The 12,183-nt window shown below is 40.6% G+C and overlaps 1 protein-coding gene across 8 annotated transcripts in view; it reads right to left on the minus strand.

The window, feature by feature from the left end:
* Positions 1-9,691: 9,691 nt before the first annotated feature.
* Positions 9,692-12,183, minus strand: part of tnca (tenascin Ca) — a 55,152-nt gene continuing 52,660 nt past the window's right edge. For all 8 annotated transcript variants that reach the window (XM_076886722.1, XM_076886721.1, XM_076886723.1 and 5 more), the window contains 2 exons: positions 10,637-10,800; positions 9,692-10,440 (listed from right to left, as the gene is read on the minus strand). In XM_076886722.1, the coding sequence (XP_076742837.1) occupies positions 10,330-10,440; positions 10,637-10,800 (275 nt within the window). In that variant the 3' untranslated portion in view covers positions 9,692-10,329. The remainder of the gene's footprint in view (positions 10,441-10,636; positions 10,801-12,183) is intronic.

The raw sequence follows: 12,183 nt of genomic DNA on the forward strand, positions 1-12,183 counted from the left end.
AAAGCAAACGCTCTCCAGTGTTAAACATGACATATATGGCGGCTCTATCACATGCACATCAGTAATTACAGATTGCAAATCTTTCAATCGGTTTAGCAAATACCGGATGGATTAACATGGAACGGTGTACAAACATTCATGATTCCCAGAGGGTGAATCTTACTAACTACTATGATCTCTGCTCCTAGCAGATCAAAATATGCAGTGATGCATCCCAAGACCTATGCTATTTAAAGTTTTGCACATTCACATTACCCAGAAGATTCATCGTAGCATTATTCTTCCGACTTCTGACTTTGGCATAGATGTCGGAAACGGCTATAATAAACTATTCAACTACTTAGAGAGCCGCCAGTGTGGCTGCAGACTTCAGAGGTAAAAGGTCATCACCACCCAGAACAATACATATAAAAACGACTACATGGACCAGTAGCTGCTTTGCATTAAAGCTTTGTCATGGAGAAAATATGCTGGCAAATAAAAAGCTGTCAGCACTGCTGCAACTCTAAAAAAGACGAGCACTTATCAAAAATGGGCTCCTCGCTGGAATGACAGCTGATCAAATCTATGTTTAACTATCACAACACAGATGGGGATTTACAAGCATTTCAAATGTCAAAGGCCACGAAGGAGCCGGCCTCTGAGTTTGAATGCTTGTAGATTCATTGTGATGCTAATCCTGTTTTATCCAGTCAGACCCTAAAATAAACCGAGCGCTCTAAAGAATGAGCCGTAATCCCCATCACCGAGCTCTGTGCGCTCCCGTTCTTAGCCGGGATGTTATGTCACTGCAGTCAGAGCTGCAGAGTTAAAACCTTCCTCAAATGAGCGCGACGGAGGGGAATACGAGCAGGTAAAGCAAATATCATCCCGGGATTTTCAGAGATGATTTGAAAAGTATAAATGAAACAAAGTCAAGGCGTGGATTTAGGACCGTACACTGGTACACAATCGCACAAGCAGGAGATTTATTATAAGGTACAAAATAATGTAGAGGATCGACTTCTTTCAATGTATTTTTTATCATGCATTAAGTTGTTCACATTTATACGTTTAGCTGTGGTTGACATTATGTCTTTTGTTGCTCTCTTATTTTAGGGCAGGACTTCCGTTGGGTGCTACTAGTTTAGCTGGTTAGTATAGAATTTGACCTTTCACTGGACTGTCGAGCAGTAAAATAAATTGGTTTTCATTTATTTTATTTATTTATTGTTTTTTGATCATGTTAAAGTACCCTGTAAAGTATCCTGTATGGAGAAAATATGTTAGATTTACACCCTGGTTCTTCATAACATGTTTCCATCTTCATAACAACCATCTAACTTATCTGTTTAATTTTGGGGGGGAATTTAAAATTTACTGTGGTAACCCCTCGCAGTCTCCTAGGCTGGACCTCTCAAAATATTTATGGTTTTTTAACTTTGGAGCATTTTCAATGCAATTATCTGACAATAACTAATTAGTGAGCGGTCCACCTTCTCATCAAATATAGAAACTTCAGGCATAAAACAAGTAAGGTGGTGATGGCAGCCATAAAGCTGTCCACAAATCAGTAAGTAAAAAAATCATCTTTTACAGTCTTTGCAACCAACTATTATTCCAGTTTTAGGTTTATATATTAAAAAAACAACAAAAAAGCCAATATTTAGGTTTATGTAGTGGTTAGCACTGTTGCCTCACAGCAAGAAGGTCCTGAGTTCAAATCCACCATCAGGTGGAACATAAGGAGTTTGCATATTCTCCCTCCTATGGTTTCCTCCCCCAGTCCAAAAGCATGCATTTAGTGGGGATAGGTTAATTGGTAACCCTAAATTGCCCGTAGGTGTGAGTGTGAATAGTTGTCTGTGTCTATCTGTTAGCCCTGTGACAGACTGGCGACCTGTCCAGGGCACCTTGCCTCTTGCCCTAAGACAGCTGGGATAGGCTCCAGCCCACCCGTGACGTTGAAAAGGATAAGTGGGAGAGAATGGATGGATGGTTTATGTATTACGATGCAGCTCACATACATCAGTAAGTACATTTTGTTAACTTTGCACAAACATGTTCTAGAGTGATACCCCTGCTTTCAGCCTCTGTGTATGTAAAGTGCATACTAACTGGCTGTAGTATTCAGCAACACTATAGATAAAAGCAGCAATTAATTACTTTCATCTATCTCTTTGTAAGGATGGAAACAATCAGGTTTGTTTTTATGCTTATTACATTTTTTGACGCCTTCGAGGTTGTGTTTAAGGTGCAAAAACACAAACATAATTTTTCTCATATTCTACATGCCTCATGTTGCAGCACCTTTAGACCCTTGGTCTAAAAAAAAATCCACGCAGCAAGCAGGTCCAGGATTCAAATCACTTTTAAAAAGTTTGCATCCTTGCCTTGGGTTTCAGTGGGTTCTCGCAGTCGTCCAGAATCCTCCCCAAATCCCAGTGCCACCAGATTTGGTTAACTGGTGGATCTAATTTGGCCATAGAATGTGAGTGTGAATGGCTGTCTGTCTGTGTGTTAGCCATATAACAGGTTGGTAGCATGATATAAACATTTCACTTATATGTATATGCCACCATTATATGTAAGTACAGCAAAGTAAAACATCTCTTTGGCCTTTTAAATCAGGTTTATAGCTTCTATTAAAATTCTGTGTGCATACATGACACATACTTTATATTTCACCAGTGCATTTGTTGCCTAAAAGTCCAGATGGCAACTTGATGAGGTAAAGCAGCACTATATGGGACTGCATTGAAACCACTTGAGTAGCTTATATGTGCGGTTCAATATGCACGGCTAAAATCCTCTTAGGCTCAGGTCCAAGTTGACATACATCTGGAGCAATCTAATGAAATGTGTTTCGTCTTTAATGCTCTCATTGTAAAATGAAGGAGGGATGACTTTGCACTAGCATCCATACTAACATAAGGATTAACAGATCCCTTAATTTGGAGCAAGAAGGAAATGAAAGCCACTGTCTACAGGACGGAAGAGACTAAAACTGCAACCGTGCAGCCAAATAATTCAGTTTAATGTAACTGTCAGCTCTGATTTCTTGGCTTTTAATCAGAGGTCAGACATCTGGCCTCGAGGCTTTCATGTAATTACTCTGCTTATGTAAAATGGACAATAGCATCAAATCTATAAATTTGATCAAATCCACAGTGATTAACTAAACAGGCTCTGTTGTTAATCTGTGAAACAGGGATCCATTCGAGCAGATCATGCTCCACGTTGATAGGCAGAAACCCCCCCGAAGCATGAGCTCATGTACATCGGAGGTCATTCAGCCAGCCACGGCGTATTAAGCTCTGTCTTATTTTCTACATTCTAATTTGAGTAACGCATCAGATGGTTGTGTGCGCTGTTGAGCCAACAGACATCAGGGCATAGTCAGAATGATTAATGACTATAATGTCATTATTTTTCCACAATGTTATGTATTGCTTGGATTATCCTGCACATAAATAGCTGTGAATTAATTCATCTCAATTCGCACCATTATTCTCAAAGCACTTTAATGAATGAGACTTAGATGGATTTGTTCCATGTTCCATGGAATGATATTGAAAGAACAATAACAATAATAATACCACTACCACTACTGCTATTAATAATAATAATAATTATAGTAATAACAGTATCTGGCATTTGCCTTTCTGGCAGACAGATATATTGTATTATAGATGAATGCATTGCTGGTTAAGTTTAAAGGGATATGCAGCTCAACAGAGCTCTCACTCTTTGTCAGCCTGACGACAGTGCAGAAAAAAAACCTGGGCTTTGTTTCTTTTTATCAATCAGTGATGAATAGTAAGATGTCCTAGCTTTATGGAGGAATTAAAAAAAATAAAAAAATAAAAAAATAAATTGAACTGAATTGAAATTCGCTCATGCTAAAAGGCAGTAGGTTTCAAAAGACTCAATTCAATTCAGTTCAATTCAATTTTATTTATATAAATCACAACAACAGTTGTCTCAAGGCACCTTATATTATAAGGTAGACCCTACAATACTACATACAGAGAAAAACCCAACAATCATATGAACCCCTATGAGCAAGCACTTTGGCGACAGTGGGAAGGAAAAACCTCCGGCAGAACCAGGCTCAGGGAGGGGCGGGGCCATCTGCTGCGACCGGTTGGGGTGAGAGAAGGAAGACAGGATAAAGACATGCTGTGGAAGAGAGCCACAGATTAATAAGTAGTGTGATTCAGCATTAAAAACCCCAAGAGCGACGGCTCGTTTTCCACATGCCTCAGTTAGTGTGTTAAATGTTAAACGTCATGACAGTACAAGCAGAAAAAAGACTAAAACACTTGTTTGAAAGAGTTGGTGAAAGACTCTTCTCTCTAAAAAGAACATGTCAGCAGGTTTGCATCTGAACAAATTGTAATCGGCGTTCTGGAACAATGTTCTTTGGACAGGCAAGACCAAAATGCAGTGATGAATTAGACATCTTGCAGTCACTGAGTCGACCATGAACCAAATCAATCCCAAAGTATTCTAGAGTATTCTAGACTGCTGAGGCTCGGCTGAAATAGTGTGTTGCAACAAGACAGCACAGCAGCAAATCTACAACAGAATGGCTAAAAGAAAAGAAGCAAGATGTTGCAATGGTCCAGTCAAAGTCCAGACCTCCACCTGATTGAAACGGCATGACCTTAACAGAGCTATCAATGAATGTCCACAAACCTCAATGAACTGAAGCAATGTTGTAAATAAGAGGAGGCCAAACTTCCTTCACAACAGTGTAGGAGACTTGTAAAGTTTTTGCTGTTAAATGTGCTTCTACAAGCTACCGAGTCATGGGGTGTACTGAGCTTTTCACACACTGCGTCTGCCTTTTGGCTTTGTTTTTATGTTGTTGTTCATCTCAAGTTGCACTTACCTAATTTGAAAACCTTTTAAGGACAGATGCATTACTTTTTACCCGATCTGTGCATTTCCTTGTTATTTATCATCATTTGATAAGCTAAAATTTCTGTTAGGTTTGAAGTTTATTGATCAATGTTAGCACTCTTGCATTTCAGGTAAATAGTATAACTCATAAAACTGTCAAAACACATTTCACAAACCTTTTAAATTAGGTCAGTAACAAACCAGCACACTACCATTATTGAGACAATAGTCTAAAGGCTCTGCAGTGTTGCTGTGTCGTGCTGCTTGAATTCAGCAACACGGCATTAATCACTGTCCAGTAATGTTTGCCCTGTAGTGTGCAGGAATGTGTGAATTGTCTTCTGTGTAAAATTTGTTTGTGGACACCTCCAGGTGCAGTCTATCATGTCCATTTGCTCTACAATGAGCTTTAGGTCAAACTTCCTGTGTATGCGCTTTCTTATTTTTAGTGCTGTGCCACCATCATCTTTAGCTTTAGGAGTTCCATCAGCATGTAGAAGAATCAGACAGAGCATAAAATTACCTATTTTTCAATTACATATGTCCAGAGGAGGAGTGGAAAGTAGTGCGTTGAGCACTGAAAGGACTGTGGCCGATGATTTAGATACAAGTTCGCACAGTGCCAGGGACTCGGCACTGAAAGCAGAGCCAATTCAAATATAGCACACACTCTTGGGGAAAAGTTTCCTTGAAAAACTTGATTTATGACAGTCCAGAGTGATTCAGTGAGGCCGCATGGCGTGATTAATGCAAACAGATTTTCTTAGGCAACACAGTAACCTTTGCTCAGTTGGCACATGCAGAAATCCTTTTTTTTTTTTTTTTTAATTTTGGCTCCCATTTGACCTCATGAAGTAAAAGCTCTGTCTTCATGTTGCTTGCAGAAAATATTTCACATAGGGCACACTATGAAAATAGAATCAAATTATACAGTCAACATTACATAAAACAGAACATCATGTGCTCATTTTTGTTTACTGAATAGAAACCAGTTATTTTTTAGGTCATTGCATCAGCAGGAGAGAGCTGGCTGTGTAAATCTGAGACAGCTCTTTGAACAAACAGTGATATAACACTGTTCAAATACTGAGAGTATCACAATGTGCTACAACTGCATGACAGTTCTGAGAACTCTTGGCTAATTTTGGTTCACATGTACTGAGGCAAGTCTCTGTTGAAGGGGTGTATGCATTACCCTGTGGGATGTGGAGTCATGTGAAAAACAAAGTTTTTACAGGAATCTGTGCAGTCCTGTGAAAAATGCCCCACCATTTAGCAGCAATAACTTGAATTTATCATTAGTTCATTTTCTCACTTTATCAGTCATGTCACTTTGTGGAATTTTGGCATGCTTTTGTTTGCAGCGTTGCTTCATTTCAGAGGTTTGAGAACAGCTCTCTTAAAGTTACACGGCAGCATTTCAATCAGGTTGAGGTCTGAACTCTAACTGGCCTGTTGCAATATCGGGTTTCTTTTCTTTTTCAGCCATTCTTTTGTAGTTGTCCTGCTGTGCTGGGAATTGTTGTCCTGTTGCATGACTCAATTTGAGCCAGACTTTAGCTCTCATACATTTGACTGTAGAATATTTTGGTATACAGAGGAGTTCATGCTTAACTAAATGAATGCAAGGTGCCAAGATCGTCACCCGTATGATGTGTTTGTGCTGATATGCTGTGTTTGGTTTTCACCAACCATTGCCACTGCTGAGCATTGTTGGTTTTCACCAACAATGCTCAGCAGTGTTGGTTTTCACATAGTTACAGTTATCTTGTGGTTTGCACAGATGCAACTTTGCAAAGCTAAGACATGCTGACCTGTTCTTTTTAAGAAGATGAAGGTTTCTGCAGGCAACACTTCCAAACAAGGGTTAGGAAAGGTTACCTTCCAAACTCTTACACCCAGTACAATTAGAAAGACTGACCTGGTCATACTATTGTCTGATCAAGGGATGAATTTGTTGTAATGCACACTCCTAAGTGTACATTAGTGTCCTTAGATTTCTTTAGACAAACAAGAAAAAGAGGCCTCAGATGAAATCCTCAGTGGAGGAACCAGGCCGCATTCTGATACTGATATGCTGGAAGCTAAAGAGACCCTTACAGGTAACAAAAGCTTTCCTAGAAATACTCTTATTGGCATGAAGTACTATGGATATAGTGGGTTGAGCCCCCATTTTGCTCTTAGATCTGCTTTAATTCTTCATGGCATAGACTCAATAAAGTGAAATGTTCTTTCGGGCGACAGTGGCTCAGGGGGTTGGGAAGCGTATCTGTAACCGGAAGGTCGCCGGTTCGATCCCTGGGCTCTCTGTCCTGGTCGTTGTGTCCTTGGGCAAGACACTTTACCCTACTTGCCTACTGGTGCTGGCCAGAGGGGCCGATGGCGCGAAATGGCAGCCTTGCTTCTGTCAGTCTGCCCCAGGGCAGCTGTGGCTACAACCGTAGCTTGCCTCCACCAGTGTATGAATGCGAGAGTGAATGAATAGTGGCATTGTAAAGCGCTTTGGGTGCCTTGAAAAGCGTTATATAAATCCAATCCATTATTATTATTTAGAGAGCATGGTCCATATTGCCACGATAGTATCATGCAGTTGTTGCAGACTTGTTGACTGCATTTCCCAAAGATGCTGGGTCTTTTGGATTGAAATCTGGTGACTGGGACTGCAGGTGCTATTTGAGTAAAGTGAACTATGGATACTGGATGCCTGTGCTGGCATTTCTCCTGCGGTGTTGCTACCAGTGTGTGAAGAGTGGGAGAAGAGGGTTGCATTGACAATCCAACACAATGGGCAGCATTGAACACATTTTATAAGTGGTCAGAAACTTGTAAATAACTCATGAAAGAATAAAGTTACATTGAAACCAAGCACACCATTGTTTTTCTTGTGACATTACCAATAAGTTTGATGTGTCACATGGCCCTCTTCCTATTGAAAAAACAAAAGTTGTATCCAAGATGGCCGACTTCTAAATGGTCACCACCCATCTTGAGTAGTTTGCCCCCTCACATATACTAATGTGCCACAAACAGGACTTTAATATCACCAACCATTCCCATTTTATTACGGTGTATCCATATAAATGGCCCACCCTGTATTATTTAATTAGTTCAGTCTTATTACCTTATTGTCTTGGAGCAACTGTAACCCACATAATTTCCTTAAGGATTATTAAAGTATTCTGATTCTGAATAATGTTTTTTTTTTATCTTCCTGGGACCACAAATTTCACACCAATCCATCTTCTGACTGTCTCAAGTATCTCAGTCTGGAACAAAGTGGCGGACTTCCTGCCATCTCCTTCGTCAGAGCCTGAAGAACTCAGAACATCAGTAGAAAGCTAAACCTGTTCTGGGATAGCTTTCTATAAAATCTGACAGATTTCAGGCAGAGATGTAAACACTTAAACTATCTGAGAAAATATCTGCATTATTGTGTCTGCAATCAGCCCTTCTGCCATGGGAAATGTTAGCCTGTTATTGACAAACACAAGTTCCTAAAGAGTGAAGACTAGGATCCCTGGAAAGGTTTTACTTGAGCACTTTAGTCTGTCTGGAGATAGATTACAAGGACGTCCAACTTGTGGAGCCCTTATTTAGAAACACCTCAGGATGAAATGAGATATTAGCAGCATGCATTAGTAGAAATCCAGGTCAGAAGTTATTTCTAAATCTTGAACTTAATATGGAAAACTCCCAGCTCTGTGCCAGCCGACATCTCGTGTCCTGGGGTTTGCATGCTTAATTGTAATATTCAAACATATAGTTCCAACATCCTAAACTTCCAACAACTGAAAGCGTCAGTCTTCAGTGAGCACACACAAAGGCTGACATGGACACCAATACTCAGAAGCTGTTTCTTCGATCATTCCCTTGTAGGATCAGATGCAAGAGGCCAAAATGTCCCCATTCAATTGGACTGCAAAACAAACAAACTGTGCCAGAGGGTGCAGAGAGGACATAGAAGTGGCTGCAGATTGTGAGGAAGGGTCGGATCGTTCGGCCACGTGCTAATGTTGAAAAAAGATATCTAGCCTTGACAGGAAGTAGAGCATGTGGCTCAATTATCTTTAACTGGATTTTCTCATTAAAGTCAAATCTTTCAACTCCAAAGTCTTTTTTTTTCTTTTTCTTTTTTTAAGAGGCGATCAAATTTGGATTTGATGACAACTGCAGAAAAGGTATTGACTTTGCAAACCTTGTGTGGCTTGGAGCTGGGGGGGGGGGGGGATCCAAAGGCCTTGAATTGCAAAAGAGAAAAGATAAACCACATTTTAAACTTTGGCATGTTGAACAGATGCAGTCACCGAAAGCAAAACGCCCTTCTGCAAAGATTTAAAAAAGATTTATAATAGCATCAAACTGGTAATAACCTAAAATTAAGATCTTTTAGTAACACACTGAATCAAAGAAAGACCAAACCCCAGTCATGTCTTTAAACCCCCCCCCCCCCTTTTTTTTTTATTAACAATGAAACACTTTTTATCAGACCTTCTGAGCTGTGTTTAACAGTAATTGCTACTACACCTGATAAATGAATGTTGCTGTTATTTTCCAAGCTACTCTACCTAAGAATAAATGCAATTTAAGACCTTTAAAATTTGGTGCTTTTTACTGTTTTAAGACCCACGGCCACTGTGAATAATCTTTAACACTTACCATCAGCTGCCTGGTAATATTAGTCCTTCAGCTGCACTTAGCAGCAACACACAGGGCGCCCCTGTGCAGTACTGCACAGAGCAAACACCGCCATCTGCTGGGGTGGACGTGGTTCAGCTGGTCACTAATAAGAAGAGCCACCACACGCTTGTATCAAACTAACATCTTCTTTTATTTGTATTGAAGGTTACAGAGCATCAGGTCTTTTTGTTTTCCTATCAAAATAAGTAAATCAAAATTCAAGCAAGAGTTCAATAGCTTCTTGGGGGATGGGATAAGTGGATTTGTACAGTAAACATATGACAATATTTAAGTTTTTAAGCTTTAAAGTTTTCATGTGATGCATCTAACCTGGTCAGTGTTTCCGTTTGAGATGGATGAGGCGAACACTCTGATGCATGACTTCAGGGGATGTGCCTTTTGACATGTTACTGATTCAGTGAATCGTTTCAGATCCATTTTTAATTTTTTTAATTAATTTACTTAAATTTTTCTACAGGTGTTTGGTCCCAACAACACATATATGTCCGTTCGTGAATCAAACTTAGCATCTACTCTCTTTGGGAATGCAAAAATATACAATCACACACGGGAGAACTACACAAAAAACAACAAAAAACCCCCAGTTAATGATCCTCCAGGGTCTTTCCCCACATTGAAAACTCAGTCACAGCGTGGTGTGACTGCCTGTACGTGTGTTCGTGTGTTCGAGTGTGTCTTAAAGATGGGGGAGCACAGATGCTGATGCCTGGAGATGAGGTGTGAAGGAGAGAGGGCTTGATGAGTCTATGATCGCTTTTTTCTGCTCTCAAAATTTCTGAAGTTGGCCGGCCTTATCTTCATCTCTGCAAACTGGATCGAGTGTTCGTGGCCCTTCCAGTGGAACCAGTTGATCCCCTGTGGAAAAAACAACAACAACCCCCCCCCAAACAATACAAATCATCAGCTTTTCCTAAACTGCACATCCAGCAGTGAGCAGGGAGCAAGTTTCACTGGGAAAAATCTGATTTTCTCATTAGATAATTCAACTGCTTATGGCTCGTGTTATGGTTTACCACTTCATTTTCTGCGATGCGTGTGAAAGCGTTCGTACCTTACTGTGACTTTTGTCGCCATATTTCCCCATGAGGTTGACACGGTGACAGTTTTTATACCAAAAGGCGCCTTTGTAGGACAAGGCGCAGTTGGTCACAGCGATATCGTTATCATTGTCGTAAGTGGAGAAGGGCCGACCCTGGTGGTAGGTCATGGAGTCACCTGGTGGACAAATGAGTATTATTCAGTTAAGGCAGTCTGATGAGCTTAACTGGATTTGTCAAAGTGACTTTTCTTAGAAATAATTTGACATTCTAGGAAATACGTTCAGTTTATTGCCAAGAGTTTAATGAGAACATTCGTCACTGTCGAAATTGCACGATTTAAAATGCAGGATTAAATTATGTCTTTAAGGAAACAGCTGTGAGCTTGTTTGTACTTCAAAAGATAAACCCAAGGTTTTAAGACAGAAAACTTCTTTTGAAAAAAAAAAATTCCCCAAAAAATTCTTTTGAATTATTTGTTGTTGTTTTTTAATAAACTGTGCAGACAAAATGTGATCAAAACGGGAATAGTGTCACATTTTCTAGTATTTCCAGATTATGTCTTTTTTCTTCTTCTCCAGTGCATTCAATACCATTGTACCCACAATCCTGAGGGACAAGCAGGAGTACACAGGTGTCAACCAACACCACGTGGATCCTGGACTACCTGGCAAGGTAGTCCATAGTGCCATCAGTATGTAAGGATCCAGAAGTGTGTGTCTGATAGGGTCTTCTGCAGGCGCCCCTCGGGGAACAGTTCTATTCTATTCTCCTTATACACCACAAGACTTCACCTGCAGCTCTGATCACTGCTTCCTGCAAAATTTCTTGGATGACTCAGCAGTTGTTGGTCTGATAACAGGGAGTACAGAGAAATTACTTTGTTGACGGGTACCAGGAGAACCGCCTACAGATCAGGTACAAACATCCTCGACTTACACCCGTGAACATCCAGGTAATGGATGCTGAGCGCATCGACTTATATAAGTACCTAACACCCTAACTAGACTGGATTAACAATACAAAGGCCATCTGCAGGAAAGGACAGAACAGGCTGTATCTGCTATGGAGACTCGGTTCTTTTGGAGAGCAGGGGCATCTCTTGAGGACCTCCTATGACTCTGTGGTTGCATCGACCCTCACTTATGGTTTGCTCTGCAGGGCAGCAGTATCTGCTCTGGAGACAGGAAGAAAATGAACTGGCTGATCAAGAAGGCCAGCTCTGTTCTGGGATGCTAGCGGAGGTGGTGGGTGACAGCAGAATGATGGCTAAGCTGTCATCCCTGCTAGAGAACACCTCCAACCCCCAGGCAGGTCACCCTGACAGCACCGAGCAGCTCCTTCAGTGACAGGCTGCTGCACCCACGGTGTGCAAAGGAGAAATATCCGAGGTCTTCCTTTCCAGCTGCTGTCAGACTGTACACGTGAAAATGCACCACACACTGTACATATTTCTGAAATGCCAAGTGTATCACTGTATCACATCTACATCTACATATCCATATATATATATGTAAATAATATTTCTTCTGCCTTGTATAGTTTACATTTGTCTTCCGTT

The sequence above is a fragment of the Maylandia zebra genome, linkage group LG7, assembly GCF_041146795.1.
Source record: "Maylandia zebra isolate NMK-2024a linkage group LG7, Mzebra_GT3a, whole genome shotgun sequence".
Lineage (NCBI taxonomy): Eukaryota > Metazoa > Chordata > Actinopteri > Cichliformes > Cichlidae > Maylandia > Maylandia zebra.